This window comes from Hylobates moloch, unplaced genomic scaffold (genome assembly GCF_009828535.3).
Source record: "Hylobates moloch isolate HMO894 unplaced genomic scaffold, HMol_V3 SCAFFOLD_10, whole genome shotgun sequence".
NCBI classification, from domain to species: domain Eukaryota; kingdom Metazoa; phylum Chordata; class Mammalia; order Primates; family Hylobatidae; genus Hylobates; species Hylobates moloch.
Window position 1 is genome coordinate 81,307,645 of NW_026652285.1, and position 24,900 is coordinate 81,332,544.

At 45.6% G+C, this 24,900-nt stretch overlaps 1 protein-coding gene and 1 non-coding gene across 8 annotated transcripts in view; both read right to left on the minus strand.

Moving 5' to 3' along the window:
• Positions 1-669: 669 nt before the first annotated feature.
• Positions 670-24,900, minus strand: part of EPB41L4B (erythrocyte membrane protein band 4.1 like 4B) — a 147,687-nt gene continuing 123,456 nt past the window's right edge. For 2 of the 7 annotated variants that reach the window (XM_032164822.2, XM_032164820.2), the window contains 6 exons: positions 21,944-22,121; positions 20,007-20,084; positions 13,927-14,043; positions 11,163-11,231; positions 4,953-5,098; positions 670-3,012 (listed from right to left, as the gene is read on the minus strand). In XM_032164822.2, coding sequence (XP_032020713.1) covers positions 2,943-3,012; positions 4,953-5,098; positions 11,163-11,231; positions 13,927-14,043; positions 20,007-20,084; positions 21,944-22,121 — 658 coding nt within the window. In that variant the 3' untranslated portion in view covers positions 670-2,942. Of the gene's footprint in view, positions 3,013-4,952; positions 5,099-11,162; positions 11,232-13,926; positions 14,044-19,518; positions 19,560-20,006; positions 20,085-21,943; positions 22,131-24,900 lie in introns of those variants that run through there. The other 5 variants (XM_032164821.2, XM_032164819.2, XM_058445454.1 and 2 more) reach the window with 3 other exon arrangements.
• LOC116475982 (U6 spliceosomal RNA) lies at positions 23,927-24,035 on the minus strand. Its single transcript, XR_004250070.1, has one exon. It is a non-coding gene; the product is annotated as a U6 spliceosomal RNA (small nuclear RNA).

A 24,900-nucleotide genomic window follows, 5' to 3' on the forward strand; every position in this document is an offset into this window, starting at 1 on the left:
AACTCTTCAAACATAGAATTTCCTATGCAGTCTACAATCCATAAAGCTGTGGGTTGCGGGTTTCCCAGACCCCTTGCAATAACCTTCCATGCCCACCGGGAATCTGCATCCTGCAGTGTGGAGCCCTGGCTCTGGAATGACTATGTCAGTAAGCTGATTGTTTCCCCCTGGACATAAGGTGTGTGTTGTGTGCCCATATGGTGCTGTTGTTTGGGTTTAAAATATATAAAAAATGTGAAACAATTGCGCCAATTCATTTTCATCCCTATGAATCCATCCAGCACAATTTCATCTTCTCAGTCACAATGCCAAGCACCCATCATTCACTTAAATAGGCAAATAACCAGGACAACTGCTGAAACCATGGAATCCTCTTATTTTACTGGTTAGAGGTGAGCTGCCAAAGGTACTGGGTTTCAAATACAGTAACAGCCAACTTGTTTGTGGTCAGACTTCCAGTGACGTCAACCTTCAGAAACTTCAACGTCTGTGAACTCAGGGGGAAGCGGGGAAGAAGCAGGAAGCCCAGAGCCTCCTGGAAACACTGGCCAAAAAGCCCATGCATCCCTCCTTGGAAGCCAAGCAAATCTGACACATAGGAAATACCGGCTTTCCTGGCTTCCCCAAGAAACCTTCAGCTTTGCCCTGGAGGTTTCCATCAGCGAGCAGGAGGTGAAGAGCAGAAGCCTCAGAAAGCAGGTTAGAAGAGGAAGAGGGTGCTGGGTTGGCAAGAAGTGACAGCCCCATGTTGTACGGGAACATGTTTTGTATCATGTGCACAAGATAAAGAACAGCTAAAGCTGTTTTAAAAGTATAGCCGGGGGATATGGGGGGTAAAAGGCCCCAAACGCTACAATTGCCCCGGATAGCTCCACTGATAGAGCAGAGAGCAGTAAAAAACCATCAGTGAGAAGAGCATAATATCCTATAAAAGGCCAAGCCAAGCCCTACACATATTGATAGCTCTTAATGATATCACTGCACCGTACCAAGGTACAAAAGGGGCTGATGTTTATAATCATGACCATGACTCATCAAGAAAAGGTTAAATACTCTCCAGTATACTCTGTTTACTAAGGCAGGGAAGTACGTAATACATTTTAGAAAGATTTCCCTCCAAAAAAAATATTAAAATTTTAAAGATTCAGCACTTAAAGGGTTAATCCTCGGTTATCTGAATATTCGCGTACATTCCTCATTTTACAACAATACTAGTAAATGAGGCATTACCTTTTTTATAGTCATTAGTATCAAATTATTGGCACCATTCAGTTTTAAGGAGAGGGACAGGAGAGCAAACTGTACAATACAACATAAAAATACAGTTCTGATACAAATATATGAGATCAGTTCCTCTTAACAAGTGGTCATAAGAAATGAATGAACATTTTACACACAAAGAAATACAACTAGTAAATCATCACATGAAGAAGTGCTCAGCCTTGCTAGCAATTAATGAAATAAAACAACTCTTCAAGAACAACTATACATACCTATTAAACTAGCGAAAATAAATAAAAATGGCAAAACCCAATACTGGCAGAGCTATTGGTAAACAGAAATGCTTATACACTGCTGGTGGCATCATAAATTGTCGAGGGGATTCAAGCATTCAGAGGGGGTGGGGAGGCTAAACTAGATGACCTTTAAGGTCCTTCCAACCCAAAGATTGGATCTTTCTAGAAAGCAATCTGGCAATATAAAACAAGAGCTATAAAATACTTCATGCTCTTTGACCTTGTAATCCCTCTTTGGAGATATTCCTAAGGGAATAATCCAAAAGAAGGAGCAGTTTTGTTTTGTTTTTTTTTTACAGACATTCATAGCAGCACTATTTATAAGAGTGAAAAATTAGATATAACTCAAATATCTAATAACGGGGTGAAGTGAGGTTAACCATGTTACATGGATGTAAAGACATTTAAACTGGTGAGAGTAGAATCTGTGTTGACAAGAGGAGACAAGTGTTAGGCGGAGAAGTAAAACAAAAGAGAATGTACACAATGATCATAGCTATGTAAAAATATGTGTGTATTCATTGAGAAAGCTAGGGAACTAATTTAGAGGGATATTTTGTGGTTAGGGGGTTCCTTTATTCCTGCAAAGTTGTTCAAGTGCATTAATAAAAATTTAAAAACACATTTCTTGAAACTATATAAAAAGAGCAAAATTTCTTCTGGTCAAGATTCTATCAATAGGACGTGAATCAATCAACTTTAGAAATAATTTTCTGAATCTTCTTGATATTGAATCATCTTAACCTTGTAAGGATTTTTAGACAATGTAAGCTATCATTTCCTACTTTGGGTTCAATGATAAATTCTATTTATTCCAAATGATATCATATCCAAAGAGTTCACGAGTTAAATTATATTTCAGATTAAGCTGAAGTACCTTCAGTCATAGTGATATGTAACTTTCTTTTTTTAGTTCATCTACTCACATCTGAGTACAAATGAATGTTAAAGACTTTATAAGATCTGTGTATTTATCAGTGTAAATGAAAAACCAGCAATAAAGAATTATTCTTTCATTAAAAATGACTCTTTAACAAACAGTCAAAGCTCGGTGCAAGTTTCAATCATACAAAATCAAATGGTTGAAATTGATAGTAAAAGATCCCACATCATATTAACCCCTGTGGTTATTAACAGATACACACAGGTACTTCTGAAAAGGAATCCCGTTTTCCCATCTTTCTTTTCCTAGACTTACCAAATCCTGTCTCAACTACATAGAGTAATAGAAAACCTCTAATGCTTAGGAGACATAAAATAACTTTTCCCATAAAAGTCAAGCCAGAAATTGGCTTCAGCTAACCATGGAGACCTGGGCGAACAGAGCACACATTTGTATGTTGTGCTAGAGTGAGCACACAAAGCCCGAAGAAAGAAGACGGACAGAAGGCACCATGCCATCTTCCAGGTGACAAGGGGAGAATTTCACAGTTCGGTCATCAACAGTCTTTTCATCATTTTCTCTCTCTCCAGTTCCTGCCGGAGTGTCTCTGCACTAAAAAAAAAGTATGTGACAAAATAGTGAGACGATCCCTCAAAAATTGCAGAAGCAGACAGCTTAAGTATCATCTCCCAGATTCTTTCCTGATCTCAGTGTTGGACTTTCTTTTTTAGGCTCCTTGAGGACTTCCTACATTTGCTAGCATTACAGTGATCTGAAATTGGCTACTTATTGGTTTCTCAGTCCAACCATGCTGAGAGTTCCTGACTGACTATATGTCATTCATCTCTAAACCTCCAGAGCCTCGCACAGTATCTGGTGCATGGCAGCCACTCGATAAAGTCTTTTTTTTTTTTTTTTTTTTTTTTTTTTTGAGATGGAATCTCATTCTGTCACCCAGGCTGGAGTACAGTGGCACGATCTTGGCTCACTGCAACCTCCACCTCCCAGGTTCAAGCGATTCTTCTGTCTCAGCCTCCAGCATAGCTGGGATTACAGGCACGTGCCACCAGGCCAAGCTAATTTTTTGTATTTTAGTAGAGACGGGGTTTCACCGTGTTGCCCAGGCTGGTCTCGAACTCCTGAGCTCAGGCAATCCACCTGCCTTGGCCTCCCAAAGTGCTAGGATTACAGGCGTGAGCCACCATGCCTGGCCCTCAGTAAAGTCTTTCGAATGAAATGTCCAGGGGTTAGATTTATTTAAATCATGCTTTAAATTGGTTTCATATGCATTTTCTCCCAGGCTTTCATTTGATGAATATCTGAGGGAATGTTGTAACAAATAATTAATTATATTTTAATGAATAAAATTGAATGAAGTAAAATTGGCTGTTTTGAGAAGTTGCCTCTGACTTTTTGGACCTCAGGTCCAGTTGCATATCTATGTAACGTGCCTCCACTGTTTAAACACACACACACACACACACACACACACACACACACACAGAGTAAATACACATCTTTTCATTGTTTTTAGTTAGAGATGGGGCCTTGCTATGTTGCCCAAGCTGGACTTGAACTCTTGAACCCCTGGCCTCAACTGATCCTCCCATCTCTACCTCCTGAGTAGCTGGGATGACAGGCATGAGCCACCACACCTGGCAAAATACACATCTTTAAAGGCACTAACCAAGTTTAATAATTTCATTCAGGGTAGAAAACAAAGTTTCTACTGGAGCCAACAAGACCCTACGCAGTCTGGCCTTAACCCACAACTTCATAGGCCTCCTCTATTACCGTTCACTCTGCTCTGGCCATGCCGGCCCCTTAAACTTCCTTAACCATGTCAGGCACAAGCTTCCTCAGGAGCCTTAGCACTGGCTGGTTCCTCTGCGCAGTACTCCTCCCAGGTATCTGCAGCTTTCTCTATAACCCCTTTCAGGGCTCTGCTTAAATGCCACCTCATTGAGGCCATCCCATAATACCTTATTGCTGTTCAGAGTTTCATGTTCCTCCCTATCCCTTGTCAATATCTCTCTCACACACACACACACACACACACACACACACACACACACATACACTCATTTGTTGTCTATCTCCTCTAACAGCCTACCCTTGTAAACATTTCTTTTCTTTTTTTTTTTTTTTGAGACAAAGTCTCACTCTGTTGCCCAGGCTGGAGTGCAGTGGTGCAATCTCGGCTCACTGAAACCTCTGCCTACTGGGTTCAAGCAATTCTCTGCCTCAGCCTCCCGAGTAGCTGGAATTACAGGTGTGTACCACCATCCCTGGCTAATTTTAGTAGAGATGGGGTTTCACCACGTTAGCCAGGCTGGTCTTGAACTCCTGACCTCAAGGGATCCTCCCTTGTTCTGGGATTACAGGTGTGAGCCACCGCACCTGGCCCCTTTATAGACATTTCAATAAATACTTACAGAATAAATGAAAGAATGTAGGAAAAGGCTGTAGGTGTCACAAACACAATGAACCTAGAGTCTCCCTGGTTTCCCCGTCACCAGAATTATCTGTTGGTACCTGCTGACCTGACTTACCTGGCTGCCAGAGAAACAGGTTTCCGGGTGGTGTAAATGGTCTGCACTGTGGAGACGGTCTCTGTCAAAGGCCTCAGGGTCGCTGCTGGGATCAGCGGGGAAGTCGGGCCAGGACAGCACTGTAATTTACTGTCTCTGAAGTCTGCCTGGAGAAGAAACGGGAAAGAGGAGATCAATCTCAATTTGGGTTCCATTTTCACACTGTCAGTTGCTCCCTAAGCCTTACTCTACAGTTCCTGTTCTTTTTCACTACCAGCTAAAATCGACTGTCATTTTAAGTGATTTTACTTTGTACCAGACACCGTGCTAAGTACTTGACACATAATAACTCTTGACAACCCTTTAAGGTAGCGATCGTATCTCCTCACATCTTAGGCACCATCAGTTGTAAGATGCACCATTTTTGCATTTGCCACACAGAAAGAAACATGTAGCCATTTTAACTTTGTCATGACCACTATCAAACTTTGTCATGCCCAGTAGTAAACATTCTGATATCAGGAAATGTTAAAAGGTGAAAAAAAATGTATATTTTAAAACTGATTTTATGGGGAAAAGTGAGGCTCAGAGAGGTTAAGTAATCTGCCCAAGGTCACACAGTTAGTAAGTGTTAAGAACAGTATTCAGAACCAGGGCTAGCTGACGCCATAACTGGGGTTTTTCATTACTGTAGCAGTGGTTCCCAAAGTATGGGCCCTAGACCAGCAGCATCAGCATTATCTTAAAACTTGGTAAAAATGCAAATTCTCAGGCCTCACCCAAGACCAGTAGGACCCAAGAATGCCTGGGGATGAAGTCCAACAATACGTATTTCAACAAGACCTCCAGATGATTCTTCTGGAGGAATTACTATAAAGCTTCAGAACTACTGGTCTAGAGTATACTGTCTCATTTGGAGAGGATAATATATTCTTGTCATTTTCATTATATAGCAAACTATGCTCATTACTTCTATATAGAAAGCTTAGAAGACATATAAAAGTAGATAAGGCCGGGTGTGGTGGCTCACACCTGTAATCCCAACACTTTGGGAGGTCGAGGTGGGTGGATCGCCTGAGGTCAAGAGTTCAAGACCAGCCTGGCCAACATGGCAAAACCCCATCTCTACGAAAAATACAAAAAATCAGCTGGGCGTGGTGGTGCACGCCTGTAATCCCAGCTACTCAGGAGGCTGAGGCAGGAGAATCGCTTGAACCTGGGGGCGGAATTTGCAGTGAGCCGAGGTTGCACCACTGCACTCCAGCCTGGGCAACAGGGTGAGACTCTGTCTCAAAAAAAAAAAAAAAAAGTAGATCAATGAAGAAATTCCATAATTCCTTACTGTTGTCATCAGTATATTTCCTCATAGGTTCTCTCTCTCTTCCTCTCTCTCTCTCTCTTTCTTTCTTTCGACAGAGTCTCACTCTGTTGCCTAGGCTGGAGTGCAGTGGCACAATGAGAGCTCGCTGCAGCCTCAACCTCCTGGGCTCAGGTGATCCTTCTGCCTAAGCTTCTCAAGTAGCTGTCACTACAGGTGCGTGCCATGCCTGGGTAATTTTTTTAATCTTTCGTGGAAACAGAGTCTCACTATGTTGCCCAGGCTGGTCTCAAACTCCTGGTCTCAAGTGGTCCTCCCACTTTGGCCTCCCAAAGTGCTGGGATTGTAGGTGTGAGCCACCATGCTTGGCCATCATAGTATTTTTTCAATGCATAGTTTTTGTTTGTTTTATATTTTTGATAATACCAGCTATATATTTTATAACTAGATTTCTCATGCTAGTTCTTGGCCCTGAACTTGGAGAAATTTATTACATGACTTTCTAAAGAAGACACTCTGATCATCAAATGAGCAGTATCTTTTTTTTTTTTTTTTTTTTTTTTTTTTGAGTTGGAGTTTTGCTCTGTTGCCCAGGCTGGAGGCCACAATTTCGGCCCACTGCGACCTCTGCCTCCCGGGTTCAAGTGATTCTCCTGCCTCAGCCTCCTGAATAGCTGGAGTTACAGGTGCCCACCACCGCGCCTGGCTAATTTTTGTATTACTAAGTGTAAGTGTTAAGAACAGTATTCAGAACCAGGGCTAGCTGACACCATAACTGATGGCATCAAAGGCCAGGTGCATTGACTAGTGAAGAGGGGGTTTCACCTTTTGGGGGCCAGGCTGGTCTCGAACTCCTGATCTCAGGTAATCCACCTGCCTTGGCCTCCCAAAGTGCTGGGATTACAGGCATGAGCCACTGCACCTGGCCTTTGATGCCATTTTTTATTCTTTCTGAAAAAAGAGGCAAGTTTGCACTGATGGTGCAAAGGCAATAGTGAGTAAATGGGGCAGGGCCTCGGCATGAATTGAGGTAGTGGCACCAAACTGTATTAGTAGTCATTGTGTTCTTCATTGCCGTATACTTCAAGTAAAAAAAAAAAAAAAAAAAAAAAGCCAGCTTCACTAAAGAATGACCTTGAAACAGCAGTAAAAATTACTTATATTATTAAATCTCAACCCTAAGTATCTGTCTTTTTTATATTTGTTGAATGAGAAAATGAATGAGTGAATGAATGAACAAGCTTCCACTGGAACAAAGTAGGTAACAGCAGGACAGAGCCAGGTTAGAAAGAAGCATGTGGAGCAGAAATCTGGCCAGAGCCAGGCAGGGGTCCCCACCCTAGACGGACCAACATACTCGGCTGAGCAGAGACCCAGTTAATAGGCCTGAATACAAAGTAGAAACTGGTTTCAGGATCAAGCAAGAGCCCATCTATTGAAACCCAGCTCCATCAATGCTAGATCAACTGCCAGGCTAACTTTGTGCAGAGCTTCCCAGCACTGCTAAACAACCCCTGTCACTGTGGCCAGGATAGGTCTGGAGGCCTGTGGAGAGGCCAAACCTGCAGAAAGTTCAAGTGTCATGATCTTGGCAGGAAGGAGATGAGAACACTACACACAGGGGTGAGAAAATTGAGACACTGAAGCCCATGAGCTTGGCTTCTGTTACCATCCACCTGTCACTGCCTCCCTAGTCATTGTTTCCAGTCTAGTCCACTCTCTTGAGTTACAGACTTGGATTTCCAACTGCCCATTCATTGTGTCCATCCGGATATTTCAAAGGCATCGCTAATCCATCATGGCCAAAGGCAAACTCATCTCTACCAAACAAGTCTTTTTCCAAGTTTCCTTATCTCAGTGAATGGACCCACTGTCCATCCACACTCTGCAAATCAGAAATCTGGGAACAATTTCTGACCCTCTCTCTGCCTCATCTAATCCTGAATCTTACCAGCCTCCTAAATATCTTCCCTATCTGTGCGCTTCTCTCCACCTCTACCAGCAAAACCACCGTGGGTCAAGCTCTCTGCTATCTCTCCCTTAAGCCACTGTCCTGCATTTCCAGGCTACTGTCCTGAATCCACTCTGTCTGGATGCCACTGTCCTCCCACTGTGATCACAGGGATCCCTTCCAAGTGCATCTGCCCTGTCACTGCCCTGCTCAAAGTCCCTCAGAGATTTCCCATTGCTCTTAGGATGGAGATCAGAATCCCTACTGTGGCCTACAAGGCCAACAGGGTTGTACCCCTCCAGTTTTATCACCACCTACATCCCCTTCCTCCTCTCTCACCCAGCCCCGCTTGCTTTCCACATCCCAGTCCCACTGGCCTGTTTTTCAGTCCCTTGAATGTGTGATGACCCCGCCTGCCCCGGGGGTCTGGCTCGTGCTGTTCCCTCTGCCTGCTCCAGCTGTCTTCGAGCCACTCTTGCTCAGTTCTTAAAAGTCCCAGCGTGGTTTCTGCCATTGGCTTCCTGCTCTATCTTGGCCCCCAGCTTTCGGGAAGGGCTTCCCTGAGTGTCTCACAGCATTGCCAAGGCTGGGCAGAAGGCCAGAGTGCCCCACTACGGCCAACCAAGGGAGGTGGAGCCGGAGCTTCCAGCTGGGGAGCTGTGTCCAGCAAGACTGCAGGGAGCCAGGATGAGTGTCAGGGAAAGAGCATCTAACAACCTGGCAGAGCCCCGTGTCTCTGCCCTCTCATTCTTAAAAGGCAGATGCTGGAAGCAGCTCATGACCCTAGAAATGGACTGTTCAAGGAAACTGTTTTTCCCTCCGCCTGCCCTGCTGGACACCTTCCCACCTCTGCTCATCCTCTGAAACTTGAATCAGCCACTGCTCTCTCCCTCCCTATGTGGCTGAAGCCGTGTTGGGTAGTGGCCATCGTCCATCTCATAAGACTGCACTTAGAGCTACCCTTAGCCACCCACAGCCCACCTCACAGATCCTCCGGATGGCACAAAAACCCTTCGGAAGGAGCTTCAGGGACCATAGAAATTGCAAGCTCTGGTTCCCGGGAGGAGGATAGAGAGGAAGGAGGAATGGACCCCAGATTCCTCACTTCCGCTCCATCTAATTGTTCATTATACAGTGAGCTTCTGCAGAAGCTTTCATTTAAAGAACGAATTGAGCCCTGAAAAGAAGCATGAACATTATCAAACTCTCTCATTTTGCAGATGAGGAAACTACAGCACTTCAACATTTGGCAGAATTTTTTTAAAAATCAAGACAGGGTCTCACTCTGCTGCCCAGGCTGGACTCCAGTGGTGCAGCCACAGATCACTGCAGCGTCAGCCTCCCGGGCTCCAGAGATCCTCCCACCTCAGCCTCCTGGGTAGCTGGGACTACAGGTGGCTAATTTATTATTATTATTATTTTGTAGGGACAAGGTCTCTCTATGTTGCCCAGGCTGATCTCGAACTCCTGGTCTCAAGCGATCCTCTCACCTCGGCCTCCTAAAGTGCTGGGATTACAGGCATGAGCCACTGTGCCTAGCCTTAGCAAAATAAATAAGCTGCCCAGTGACACCCAGAGAGGTGGTGACAAGAAGTCTCTTGTCGGGACGACTTGTTCTCATGCATCACACCACCCTGCCTCTCCAGCCTTGAGAAACAACCATCATAACTGACAGGTGTGGGATGTTTTGTGGTTAGTAAAACACTTTCAAATTCTTGGTCCCTTTTGATCCTTGCCCAACAGGATATGACGAGGATATTCTTACTACTACTTTCACCTTAAGAAGAGGGGGCAGGCACGGTGGCTCATGCCTGTAATCCCAGCACATTGGGAGGCCAAGGTAGGAGGATCACTTGAGCCCAGGAGTTCGAGACCAGCCTAGGCAACATAGTGAGACCTCATCTCTAAAAGCAAAAAAGAAAAAGCTGCTGGTGGTCAGGGTAGTAAAGTGACCTACCTAAGACCACACCATTATCAAGATCCAACCCAAAAGAATTGAAAACAGGTGTTCAAACAGATACATGTACACACATATGCATAGCAGCACTATTCACAATAGCCAAAAGGTGAAAACGACCCCAAAACCCCCAATAAATGAGTGGATAAACAAATTGCAGTATATAGACACAATGGAATAATATTCCATCACAAAAAGAAATGAGGCTGGGCACGTGGCTCACGCCTGTAATCCCAACACTTTGGGAGGCCGAGGCAAGTAGATTACCTGAGGTCAGGGGTTTGAGACCAGCCTGGCGAATGTGATGAAACCCCACCTCTACTAAAAATACAAAAATTAGCTAGGCGTCGTGGCAAGCAGCTGTAATCCCAGCTACTCAGGAGGCCGACGCAGGAGAAACTCTTGAACCCAGGAGGCGGAGGTTGCAGTGAGCCGAGATCGTGCCACTGCACTCCAGCCTTGGCAACAGAACAGATGTCAATCCGTCTCAAAAACAAACAAACAAACAAAAAAAGAAATGAAGTATTGATACATGCGTGGATGAACCTCAAATACATTATGCTAAGTGAAAGAGGACAGTCACAAAAGGTCACATACGATACGATTCCATTTATATGAAATACCCAGACTAGGTAAATCTATAGACACAGAATGCAGACTGGTGGTTGCCAGCAGGTAGGAACAAAGGGAAAATGCGGAGGAACTGCTTAATGGGTGTGAGGTTTTTGGAGAATGCAATAAAAATGTATTGGAACTGACAGAAGTGGTCACTGCACAACACTGTGAATGTACTGTCACTGAATTGTCACTTTAAAATAGTTAATTTTATGTCAATGTCACATCAATAAAATAGAGGCAGACTGCAAATCCAAGCTTCTTCCCAACCTCACAGAGTTCAATGGTGATCAAAAGAAGTGGCTGACCTTGCTGCCTGGCATCCCGCAGAAAAGCACACCACATGGGAACAGGGTTTAAAATGCACATCTGTTTTCTGGATCTACTTACAGTAAACTGTGGCCCTGTGGTGAATGCATCAGGAAACGGGTTCATTGTGTCAACCGGGAATGTTTTTATCTTCAAAAGAGAGAAAGACAAGGGGGTTACCTTCAGATTAGAAAACAAAGTTTTGCAATCTTTGGCAGAGCACCTTTAAAATGGAACTGAAGGATTAAGGGGTGCCCCCGCAGAGCCTTCATCACTTGTGTAAGGGCACATACAAAGGGTCCCTCAGGAGTGTGAGCTGGTGGTTGTATCTGTGCCTGGAGTTGGACTGCAAGGCGGGGCTCAGTAGGGATGACAGCCTGGAGTCTCATGTTCTGAGAGCGCCCCCACACTTGCCTCGCCCTGGAGCTGCCTTCAGCGGGATCTGCTTGGCCTTCCAGGCCTGACTCATAAAAAGCCACAATCAAGGTGGATAATGAGGGAGTCAGAGCTGCCTGAGGTGGCTTCCGATGACTTCTCCATAGCTGTGGGAATGGCCTAGAGGCTGCTGAGAGGTCACATCCTGGGACACGGTATCTCACAGCGGGCAGGGTACAAGGAGGCTGGGCTAATTAAGCTAGAAAGTATTCCCTGTCTAATCACTTCAGTTACTGGACTCCCTGTATGCTTTGGCCAGTAGAGGGAGACCTCAGGGAAACCCGTGGAAGCATGGGAGAATCCTGCCGCCACGGCCTTTGGGAACAGACGGCTTGATGCACAAAGATGCCCACTGCTGGGAGTACCTGTAGTACCGAGCTAGTCTGAAAGAGGCCAGATGAACAGCTGATCAGGTAGTAGTGGCGAAAAAGACTCTTGACTTCCATGTCTTCCTCTTTGGTTATTTTGTCTTTGGCCTCCTGGAGGCCTTGGGAAATGGGAGGGCTTATTTTTTCAAGCTGGCCTAGGGTATGTCATCAGGCGCAGGAACCAGATGACTCTGACACCAGCTTTGTGTACAATTCCTGGGGGACAGAAACTGTCTGCACACCTGCTGGTGAATGCATACCATACCACCTGCCAGCAGAGGGCTGCAGGCAAGACACCAAGGCCACCACTGCCCAGGGGCAGCCGGCTTTGTGTGTCTCAAGGTCTTGCCTGTGGACACTGGGATAGCTACTCGATGCTCTTCAGTGGCTCCAATGGGAGGGTGAGGCAGGGATGAGTAAGAACACATTAGCTCAGACCCAAATCAGCCAAGCTTTCCCGAATGGGTAAAGCAGCTCTCCCCCATGTGGGGATGACAATATCCTTGCCATGTGTACTGAAATGTCCAGCCCAAGCCTGCTCCCCTTCCCCCAAATTTCTTTGGTCTCTTTACACATCTAAAAATTGCCAGAATAGGCCTGAAATTGTCTTTTTGACTCAGGTGAGAGAAGGACTCTTGGGGTGAAGTCTTGGGGTACATTCTCCTCTTGTTGCCTATTGGGTCAGCATGGTGCTCTGAGACCAATATCATAGCGGAAAGTAACAGACAGATAAGACTCTGAGATCATCATGAAGTAGAGAGGGAAAGTGGTTTATTTATTTATTTATTTTTTGAGATGGAGTCTCATTCTGTCGCCCAGGGTGGAGTGCAGAGGCGCAATCTCAGCTCACTGCAACCTCCGCCCCCCAGGTTCAAGTGATTCCCTTGCCTCAGCCTTCTGAGTAGCTGGGATTACAGGCACGTGCCACGATGCCCAGCTAACTTTTGCATTTTTAATAGAGATGGGGTTTTACATGTTGGCCAGGCTGGACTCAAACTCCTGACCTCAGGTGATCTGCCTGCCTCAGCCTCCCAAAGTGCTGGGATTACAGGCGTGAGCCACTGTGCCCTGCCAGAAAGTGGTTTGTTACTGCTATTAAAGAAAGGTGAAAGTTAGCAACCTCAAAGAATTATTTTATACCTGCTGTAAATTAGAAAAATATATTTCAACAATTACACCCTGTGTTGCTGAGGCTGTGGAGAAAAGCAAAGTCACTCTCTTCTGATGGCATTATCCATTAGCACAACCACTTTAGAAAGGGGGCAAAGGCAAAGTCACCATATTTAATCCAGTAAGGTCTAGCCTAAGAAAATAAAATTCCTGATGCAAAAAGCTATATGTGTTCTCCCGAATAATGACAAACTGGGAACAAAGCGCACGTCCTGCAGTAAAGAATGTGTTAGGTAAATGGTAGATCATTCACGTGATGAAATACAAACAGTCATATAATGTGGTAACAAGAACAAGATAGAAACAACATAGCAGCATTAAGTGAAAAGAGAAAAACAGGACAGAATATGGTTACTATGATTTAACTATGTAAAATTATGAATGATATGAATAAATAGAAGGAAATATGTAAAAATGACAAAAAATCATGCTAAATTGGGATGACAGGTAATTTTGTTCACATTGTCAGGTAGCACTCCTATTATATCATTAGCTTGATAAATAGCAGAAGAAGACAAGTTTAAAGAAGTTTTATTTTCAACAGAAATGCAACTTAAGAGTCCATCTGGTGAGTACCAAAGCATATATTTCTCTCTGGGGAAAGCACCTATGCTCATCAAAATTCTAAGAAAACAAACTCTTCTTGATTCTTGAGACCTAGAGGAGAAGGGGGCTCCATAGCTGCGTGTTCCAATCTGACCAGGGCCAGCTGGACTCCAAATCCTCCATCCATCTGGAGTGAGGGCACCTGTCGATGGGCTCTGCCCGAGATCTGGGGCTTCTGCACGCCCACCCAGGCTTCCACCTCGCCTGGTGGCTCCTGCCCACCTCACCTCTCCTGGCCAGGCCCCTCTCCCTGCCAGGGTACCTACCAGCCTCGTTTTGATTGGAGGGTACATGCAAACTCCAGTGGTCTCTTCCTTCATGGGGAGAGAGAGTGGAGGAGAACAGCGAGAGTGGGCACAGTGGGGGTTGCTGGCGGGCTCTGCCTGCTCACGAGGAGAGGAGAGAAGGGGAGGAGGAGGTGGCAAGAGAGGGGGAGGAGGAAGAGGAGATAGGGGAAGGGAAAGGAGAGAAAGACAGCACAGTGCAAGACAGATCTGGCAACTCCAGACTGTTCTCAAGCCAGCCTCACCCACAGCCTACTTCCAGGCTCTGGCCAACTGGCTTCTGGTCCCACCCTCCACCCTCTCTCTCAGTCTTCTTTTCTCCTTTCTGTCTTTCATCTGTTGTCTCCGTCACCCGAGCAGATGAGACACACCAAGACCCCATTCCCAGGCCTGGTAGGTAGAGGCTATCTCCTGTGCCAACTGCACAGGACAGGTAGTGGCTTCTCAGCACGCGGTTGAGGGTTCTGAAGCATTGCCCAGGCCAAGCCAGAAAGATAGCCAGGATGACTTAGTGATGTGAGCCATGGAGGAAATGAGGAGCGGCCACACTCTTGAAGCATTTGCCTTCCATGCTCAGTGCCCTCCTGCACTCTGCTGAACAAGGGCACACATGTAAGTGAGTGGATATCAACAGAGGGCACCAGGAAAGAAATATATCATGGGGAGAAACATATCGTTTAATTTCTCTTTTTTTTTTTTGAGACTCGCTCTGTCACCCAGGCTGGAGTGCAGTCACGTGATCATAGCTCATGGCAGCCTTAAAATCCTGGGCCCAAGAGATCCTCCTGCCTCAGCCTCCAGAGTAGCTGGGACTACAGACATGTGCCACCATGCCTGGCTAATATTTTAATTTTTCTTTTTTATAGAGGCAAGGTCTCCCCATGTTGCCCAGGCAGGTCTTGAACTCCCGGCCTCAAGAGATTCCCCACCTCCTCGGCCTCCCAAAGTACTGGGATTACAGGCATGATTCATTGTGCCCAGCTGTAACATATAGTTTAGGATTTCATATGTCTTGGCTCTTTGTTATCTGTGTTCAGAAAACGAACTGACCCTGACCCATGACGAGATGCATGGGCCCAGCCGTGGCATCTCATTTGACACTGGGACACCCTAGTGTCAAACGAGCTACTTAGCTGGAAAATACCAAACACTGTGTAAAAAGTGCCACATCCTTTGGGATACGCAGGGTTCTCCACCTTATCCTTGAATAGCACCATGCGCCCAGCAGAGGTCCAACGGCTTGTACTGGTGAAGATGAGGTTGGAGGACAGAGGATGCTTGATGTTAGGAGAGGGAACCACGGACAGGGTTATTTTGGGTCTCAGGGAGGGACCATTTGCTCCAGAGAACAAATATACATGTCTTTCAGCTCAAGAGAGTTTCCTTAAATAGTTGATATCATCCTGCTGTGAAGAATAAAACACAGCCCCTGGGTAAGTTTCATAGAAAAATGATCAAGAAAATTGCCAGCCTCTTTTCCATCTCCAAAGTGATCTATCTCTGTCCTCTTTACAATTGTGCAGTCCTGGACAATTTCCAAAGGGCTTTTTACAACTATTATCTCACAATGGTCTTCGCCATGGCCTGTTTTACTATTCAAATTTGGGAGACGTAGAAATTGCATTCGCAAAGTCTAAATCCGTGGTTCATTTTGTCGACTGTCTCAACATCTGTTGTCTCCCCACTACCCTCAGGAACAGTTCCCACTACTGCCCCAGGGCATCCATACTCCAACCAGAAACAACTACATCAGGGGCCCCAGGCCACTGGGTCTTCTCTGATGACAGCAGGCACGCAATGGGTATTTTTTGAAGAAAATAAAAGCTGGCACAAATGACCAAGAAACATGGCCACACTGCCTAGAAGCCAAAATGTGCCCTGTCCACCAGGGTCCCAACTGAAGAGCATAAAGAGCGCCTTAAGGGATTGCCCAGCGTTTGACTTTCATGGTAAAGAAGTGTTGATCCATCGCACAAGCCTTTCTGACCTTTCTAAATATGCATCTGATTGGATTGAAACAAAAGAACATCCTGGGGCTCCCACGCTCTGGACTGTTGGTAAGTGAGAAGGAAATAAGATAACACAAGGAATCAAATGCTATTTTGAAATACCACTTAATTTTCTTCTCCTAGTGTATCCTTTCTTCCTTGGGCCTTTTCCGCAGGCAAGCAGCTACATTCTTCTGTACATGCTTGGCTTTTGAGTTCAAAATCTGACTCTTAGGGAAACAAAGATTCTCAGCATAGATAAGTGACGATGAAAATGTGTAAGGCTTCTTCATCATCCAGATAGGAAAAGAGATGGCTAGTTTGACCATTGGAGAGAAAAGTCAGAGGGAAAGGGAGGAGGAGTAGACTTTAGTGAGTACTGAGCAAAGGGGCCCTGTGCAACTTTCTCCATACACTGAGGCTGGGAAGCAGGGATTGAAGAGCAGCAAGAACCAGCCCTGCCAACCCCCTCAGGTAGAGCTGAGGAGATGGCAGGCCCCAGGACAGGATGGCCTCCAAACAGAATGTTGTCCAACAGGTAGAGAGTCACACATCCTGGCAGGACAGTGATCTCCACCCACCCAAAACAGCCACGAAAGAGCCAAAGAGAGGCCTAGATGTATCAGTGAACAGATGACGTCATGGACTAAATAGATTTCTCTCCACCTCCCTGTGGCCTAGGGAACACAGCTAAAATCACAGAAGGGCACCCTAATTTGATTTGAGATTCAGCTTCAGCCCTGCTGGTATAATTAAGTCCAAAATAAAAGTAAGTTATTGCACTCCCTTCTAACACCCAACGCAGGGCCTGTTCCAATGCCCTACACAGCCTTCCTCTGGCCAGGGCCCTGTCCTTCCTGACACATGAACTTTTGACTAACATGTCATGGCCCAGAAGGGATCTGGGTGCTAATTGGCTCTGCTTTGCAGATGGGTGAGTGGTTCATGAAGCATGGGGATCAGAGAGGGAAGAGCCCCAATGAGAAAGAGTCAAGAACACAGAAAGCATAGGTGTTCATGGTCTGTGTTACCTGGGGAGGGAAGCTAGCGTGGTAGACTTGGAGTAGTGTGCAGGACTCCGCATTCTAGGGTCAACATCACTAATGCATCAATGTACCCTCCCCCAACTCCCCTCACTCAATCAATGCCAATGCCCCCAAGCACCTGCTCACATTCACACCCTAAAGAAAATACCAACTGGAGAGCAGGTGCTGTCTTGACTCACTTGCCTCCTTCCCTTCTCACTCACATATTCCACCTCTTGCAACCCAGGCAGAAACTCAGATCTGATTACGAACTCTGATACAGAATCGGAAATGGAAAGACGTGAAGCTGCAAAAGTTCTAAGGCTTAAGATTGCTAAATTGAGCTACCTAATAAAAGAGTTGGGGATTAGAGCAGAAAAGGTTTGGGAAAAGGAGGGGGAAGAAAGCTACAAAAGCGAAGTTGGAAAGAGTGTTTCTTTGTGGAGAGTTTGAGAATGAAAGTCCCTGGAGTCAAGCAGGAATGTAAGAGAATAAAAGAAAAGGCAAAAAGAGATCAAGATGTGTTACAGGAGGTGTTAATTTAATATTCTTTAATGAGTTTTTGAGAGATGCCTGTTCCAGATTGAACCTTTTTATTACTCTGGGCCCTTTGGACTGTGCTTCTTTGAAAACCACTCTACACAGAGACCGGCCACAAGTATGAAGAGTGATAAAAGTGATAAGGCTTATGCTAGTTCTTTTTTTTTTTTTATTTTTTTTTTTTTGAGATGGACTCTCGCTTTGTTGCCCAGGCTGGAGTGCAGTGGCACGACCTTGGCTCACTGCAACCTCCACCTCCCAGGTTCAAGCAATTCTCCTGCCTCAGCCTCCTGTGTAGCTGGGATTACAGGCACATACTACCACGCTCGGCTAGGGATACGCTAGTTCTGACAGTGTCTTGGTGGAACATTGCTGAATGAAGGCAAGATCTCCGGTTCCCTGTCGGTCCAGCACTGGGCCTAGGGACCAGGATAGTGGTGGGGCCTCAGGAGTCTCAGCCAGTAGGAGGCAGGGGGCTAGAGATAGGCTATAAGCTCAGGAAATGACTGCATAGCAAAAGTATTCGCCAAGGAGGGGTAATTCACTGCCTGTGTGATGAGTAGCACCGGCGAAGTTCTGACATTCATGCCTGTAAAGGGCTGTTTCCTCTTCAGCGGGAAATGCTGATGGGAAGGCCCAGAGAGAGCAGCCACAGGCAAAGGGCGCAGGGCTGGCGGCAAAATAACCATAGCTCATCTAGGCTGAGTCTCTTAGACCAAGGTACCTGAGCACCTCCCCTCCTCATGCTCCACTCAGCAACTCTGAGGACCAAACCTGGGCTGACAGCTTGGAGATGGTCCCAGGGCTGTCCCACAGCCCAGGCTGAGACCAGGGCATCTGACCCGCTTTGAGGGAAGGGACTGGCTAACAGGGAAAGAGACAGACACATCCTGGATTGGGCCATCTGCCACTGGAATGGCAGCCCAGAGTCTAGGTTCTAGAACTGGCTTTGATACACACGTGCTATGTGACTTGGGACAAGTGTCTGCCCCTGTCTGGGCCTTGGTTTTCCCATCCATATGTGAAGGACTGGATGAGATGGTCCCAAGGCATTGTTCCAGCTGATAGGCTGAGGCCAGTTAGTTGAGAAAGCCCTGGTCACAAGTCAGGCACGGGGGTTACCCTTGCCTCCCTCTACTTGCGGCTCCTTCCTGCCATGGATAAGGAAGCCCCTCTGTAGCCCTCATCCACAGCGTCCAGGACACTGACTTGCGAAGGCAGTCCCGGTCCCCTGAGATAGAGACCTCTCCATCACCCTACCAACAGGTGGGAGGGCTGCTGCTTGCATTTCTGATGCTGGGGGAAGGAGATGGAGAGAAGAGGACCAAAGGGAGAAGCAGACTGCTGGAGTCCCCTCTTCCCCTCTAGGACCCTTTGGCGCTCATGGAAACAGGATTCTGGAACAAAGTAAGGTCAAGGCCCATGGTACCAAGGAAAGCCCAAAATGGAGGAAGCTCTTGCCAAAAAGCTAGATGCCCAGGATACCTTCTCCCTGAGGTCTGTGTACATGCACTCATGCCTCAAAGGATGCTTTATCCTGAGGACACACATTCACTGCAAACTTCAGCTGTGAAGTGGTGGCTGTGTCTCAGTGCAGTGCAAGGACCTCAGTTGTCCCACGCCTGGGCAGTGAAACAGGCCCATATCCATTTCATAGCTAAGTTGGAGGTACCCTGAGATGTGAGCAGCGTGTCTTGGGGAGAGATAATGAGCTTCCTGTTACTGAAGGGGTGCAAGCAGAGGCTGGACAGTCATTTGGCAGGCGTCACCCCTTAGATCATGGCATCTCCGATTCCCTACCAGATGCTGCTTCCTTTCTAATCTCAGCCTGTTTGGTTCAAACAAAGAAAAGACCATTTAAATCTATAAGTAATTAAATCTACAAGCTGGACCTGCAACACAATGGTCTCTAAGGGAATCTCATCACTCTTGTTAAAGCCACCATGTATTTTTTTTGGAAATTGACCCTAATTCTCAGACCCACCAGGCCATTTACTTGTCCCCTGAAAAGGGTTTCTCACCTGCAGGAGTCCCACAAAGGCTGCCATCTCTAAGGGGAGACCTGTATGCAGAGGATGGAAGATGGCGGGAGATGCGAGGGGCCTGGAAATCTGGGGTGTGGCCTTGAGCCAGTGCTTCAGACCAGATGGATCGTCGGAAGCAACAGCAAGAGATTCCCCATGGGTGGGCATGCAGGGCGCAGTCCAGGAAGCCAAGAAGCCGAGACCAAAACACCGAGGGGCCCTATAACACTCGAAGTGCAGCAGACAGGCATGGGCAGGACCCCCACAACTACCCTCGGAGCAAAGGGAGCACCCCTTCCTCCCTCAAGGGCTCTAGAGGTGGAGGGACCCACAGTGCCTGACCCCTGGATGAAAGCTGATCCCTGAGCCTCCAGGACAAGAGGAAGGCTCCTCGACAGCAATGCCCACCTCTGTCCATCCGTCCCACTGCCAAGATGTTTCTATGGTCTGTGGGTTTTCTGGTTTTAGCAAAATAGGAAGTTTACCAGAGGAGTGGCTTCTGTGAAATCCATCAGAAGATCACCCGGCTCCAGAGTAAAGGCACCTCCTCGGTCAGAGGGGCTCTAGGGAGACAGACAAAAACAACCCTGGTTAGAGACAGCACTGCATCGATGATAAAGTTCACCAGAAAAGACAGACAGAGGTTCCCAGCCTCTCCTCTACACTGATCTCATTAGCATGACAATCCCCTTATATTTCCCTAGCCAAGTAATGTACAAAATGTTGAGGCTGAACCCCAATTTTTTCATAGGTAGAAGTAGGCATGGTGTGGGGAGCTGTCCCTTTCAGAGCTGCAGGCAGCTTTTCTTAAGTGCTTTTAGTGCTCTTCGACTGGTCTTTTGGGGGAAAAAAACACTTGAAGGAGTCCTCTGAATGTATAAAGAGAGAGCAAAGACTCTGTCCCAGATTAAGAGGATCAAATCCAGGGTCCTCCAGGAGCTAAACTGATCTGCACACTAAGAGCAATGGTCTTCATGGCAGGTGATGGCACGTGGATTATGTTGCCTGCTTTTAGAAAACGTTTTGTCCTCCTGCTCTGGGGTCTTAGCTGCATGGATGGCCTCGAGGTCTTTTAAGGGAGAAAAAAGAAGTCCCATCAACGTGGTCCAAGCAAGGCCCCAAGGAGAGAGATGGCCAGGAGAGGGAGCCCCGTGGCCTTTGGTAGGATGCCACTCGCATCCCCTCCACGCCACCCCAACCCCCTTCTGTTTTGTAAATGTTTCTTTCAGCCTGGTTTTAACCACAGTGTGGGATATGTGATAGGAGCCTGGGTCCACACCTGAGACAAAGTTGTACAGGGAGCTCCACGCAGTGAAGGATAATCCAGGCTGAGATACCAAGAGGTGATCTATAGAGAAGCAGAGAACCTCGGTCTTGGCCAGTTGCTGGCTGAGCACTCCAGCCAGGTTTCTGTGCAGAACACTAAGCAGAGATATTTCCGGAGACACTCAGGGAAGGGACCAGGTGAAAGACTGGCCTTGGTAATGCAGGAGGTGGCCCTGGACCATTATCCTTTAGCTGTCACCAGGAATTGTGATCCCTGAAGCTGGAAAAGCCTCAGGCATCCAGTTTGCATGAGCACTTTAACCTCCACTGAACCTGACGCCAGCCAGGGCAAGAAGGCAGATCTTATTCCCATTTTTAAGAGGAAGAAACTGAGGCTTGAAGAAATAAAGGTTTTGGAAGTGAGTGCTGTGGCTTATGAATGGAAGAGCTGGGAACAGCCTCTGAAGCTCCGGTCTTGCCTTCAGGGCACCTGCCTCATGCACGCACCTTTTCTCTGTGTAGTTGCATGAACCACTGCAACCTCTGACTTGTATCCACTTGGATAGCAATAGGTTCAACTGTATTTGGACCAATTGCCAAAGAGTGATCGCAGCTAGAGGTCTCTCAAAGAAAATCAAGAGACATATCTTGTGTAAAGCCTTTGTCATAGCCCATTCACAACTCAGGCAATTTCCTGAAATTTCAAACCAGCAAATGGAATAATATTTCCTATTTTCAAACTGCTAACACCGGCTATATGACATAAGGAAAGGGATGGGGACACTTCTATGTTTTTGCTCCTCCAAACTGTTCACTATGCTGGGGGGGCATCATTTCTCTCTTTCTATCTTTACAGTGGACTAATAGCTTATGATAAAGATGAGATTCTAAATGAAAATTGCCCTCAAAAATCTCTTACATTGCAATTAAAGTACAATGAACCTGATTTTATATTTCACTCATTCTCTCGCAAATGGTTGGCTTGTATTTTGGGGTCAAGTTGTATAAAAACATGTTCTGGTTGTTGCTGTTGTTTTATGAGTACACACAATTGATTATGCAAAATTTAAATACATGCACCAGATGCTACTCAGTAAATTGATACTGAATTCCCAGCAAGTGTGGCTGCTCGCCAGGGCTTTCCACCCGCCAGTACCTTGGCCCCAGGGGACAGCGGGCCTTTGCCTTCTGACTTGTGAGGTGAGCTGACATTCTGGACCTTGGGGGACGGCAGCGGCACGGAGACTTGTGTGGCGGCAGTTGTGGTGTTTGTGGTTGTAGCTGTGGTCACTCCCACTGCCTCGGCCAGGTCTGGAGGGAGGTCGTCTTCATCACTGCGGTTACTAAAAGCACATGAAGCTCTGCTCATTACAATAATAAACAGGCTGTGAGGAGTGGACGGAGGATGGGCAGGGGTGGGAAGACCAGGGATGGGGATTGGGGGTTCCCAAACAGATGTCTACCAGATGTCCAGCTTGCAGGATCCAATACTCTGACTTTTTTGCCAAAACAAATTGGGGTGAATTTTCTGTCATTTGCCAGGGTGTTGTTCTGTTTTGTTTTGGTGGTAAAATATACACAATATAATATTTATCATTTTAACTGCTTATAAATATACAATTCAGTGGCATTAAATGCATTCACAATATTGTGCAACCGTCGCCACTATCTGTCCCCAAAACTTTTTCATCAGTGACAACAGAAAGTCTGTATTGATATTGAACGATAACTCCCCAAGCCCATCCCTGCAGCCTCTGGTAACATCAATTCCACTTTCTGTCCCAATGAATTTGCCTATTCTAGGAACATCACATAAGTGGAATCACACACTCTATGTTCCTCTGTGTCTGGCTTATTTCAGTCACCATAATATTTTTAAGGTCCATCCACATTGTAGTATATATCAAAATTTCATTTCTTTTTATGATATAAAAATTCCGTTATATGGATATACCACATTCTGTTTATCTATTGATTTGTTAATGGACACTTGGCTTATTCCCACTCTTTTGGCTATCATAAATCATGCTGCCATGAACATGGGTGTACAAACATCTGTTTGACTCTCTGCTTTAAGGGTGGTGCCGGGGACTCCAGGCACACTGTCCCTAAGGATCTGCCGTGTAGAGCTTCTGGAGCCACCCTTGCATAGGGGTTGTGATTTAGAATGATGGCTGAGCTCAAGAGTGTAGATACAAGACCCATGACAGGTAGGCACCAGTGCAGCCTGTGCAGATCACTGGTAAGGCCTCAGCCCAGCACAGAGCCATGTGGGAACATGAGGCTGTGAGACACAGCTGCAGTGTGGATGGGATTGACTGAGGGGTCCCTGAGAGGTTTTAGATTATTCTGTGTGTGGAGAAGCCTCAAGGGAAGGACTTAGGATTCATTACTAAAAAGGGGGAAAGGTGAGAATTGAATAAATACGTGGAAAAATTAATAATACACCAAGTATTTGGATCCACACAGATGATATAGGTCAGATGGGTTACACGTTCATTCACCCACTTAATTTTCACACCGACCCTATTACCATCTCCATTTTTCAGAGAATCAGATATTTAGCAGCTGATTGTGAAATGATTTGTTCAAGGTCGCATAGCTAGTTAAGTGGAGGAGCAGGGTTAAAATTTCTTTTTACCTCATTTAAAAAATTATCACCTCAATAGCATAGTTATTATTATTTAGTTTTATATAAAAGGCCATTTAAAAACCATAGCTCATTTTTCACAGAAGGGAATCAACTGATACTGTCTAAAATTGAAAAAGACTCCAAATTCATAATGGTTTTTATCTTTTGTCTTAGTTTAGATCTTATGGCCAAGAAGCATATCTAAAATTCAGCAAGTCTTCCAATTTTACCTGTTTCTAAGGTAAATTCATGATAAAGTCACAAAACAACAGTTTAATAAGTAAAATTTTACATATAGAATGATTTTTTGCTTTGAAGTTGTTTCTATTTTAACAATATATAAGCATAGAAACTCGTCTAATGTAACAGTCATCACCTATGAACCCTGGTTATTTTTGATTCTGGGAAATTGGCTACTTTTCTCTTCTGTCTTGCCTATTTACTTTTTTTTCCTTTCTTTAAATATTTTAATTAACTTATAAATATTTTATTATTTAATTAAAAATTTAAAATATGAAACCCTTCACAAATTTGCATGTCTACCTTTTGCAGGGGGGACACACTAATCTTCCCTGTATGGGTCCAATTTTAGTATATGTGCTGCCAAAATGAGCACTATTGAATTTTTTTTAGACTTTTACACTATGTTTAAATAAACAGTGAAGTTATATTTCTGGAAAAAAATTAAATAGCTCATCATTTTCTAAACATACTAGCTCGTATCAATAAAAAATGATACTTTTGGCTGGGCACAGAGGCTAATTAATGCCTGTAATCCCAGCACTCTGGGGGGCCAAGGCAGGCGATTGCTTGAGCACAGGAGTCTGAGACCAGCCTGGGCAATGTGGTCTGGTCTCGTCTCTACAAAAAATACAAAAACTAGCCAGATGTGGTGGCACACATCTGTAGTCTCAGCTTCTCAGAAGGCTGAGGTGGGAGGATCACCTGAGCTGAATCATCTGAGGCTGCAGTGGGCTGTGATTGATCACTGGACTCCAGCTTGGGCAACAGAGTAAGGCCTTGTCTCCAAAAAAAAAGAAAAAAGACCTTTTCGCCTGCCTCAAACTCTCTGTAGAGCCCCTCTACTTCTCCCTTCTCACTGCATGCAGCAGCCACATTTTCCCTCCTTGTCATATTTCCAGGAAATCATGTGGCTGAGATTTTTGTTTGTATCTTTAAAAGCAGTGGCTTGAAGACTTGTTCGCAGCACCTGAATGTTACAATGCTTTTGCTGGAGCAACCTAAAATCTCACTACACCTTATTCCAGCCTAGGAACTAGAAATATTACAACAGCCAAAAGGGCGATGTGTGCATACAAATCTGTATCTCAAAAATGATGATGCAAAAAACATTTTCCAGAAAATCAGAGATCTGAGTTTTCCCATTTATATTCCTTGATCATGTGCCAACTTTATCAATATCAAAGAGTTAAAGAGATGGGCAAAGGCCAGGTGCGGTGGCTCATGCCTGTAATCTCAGC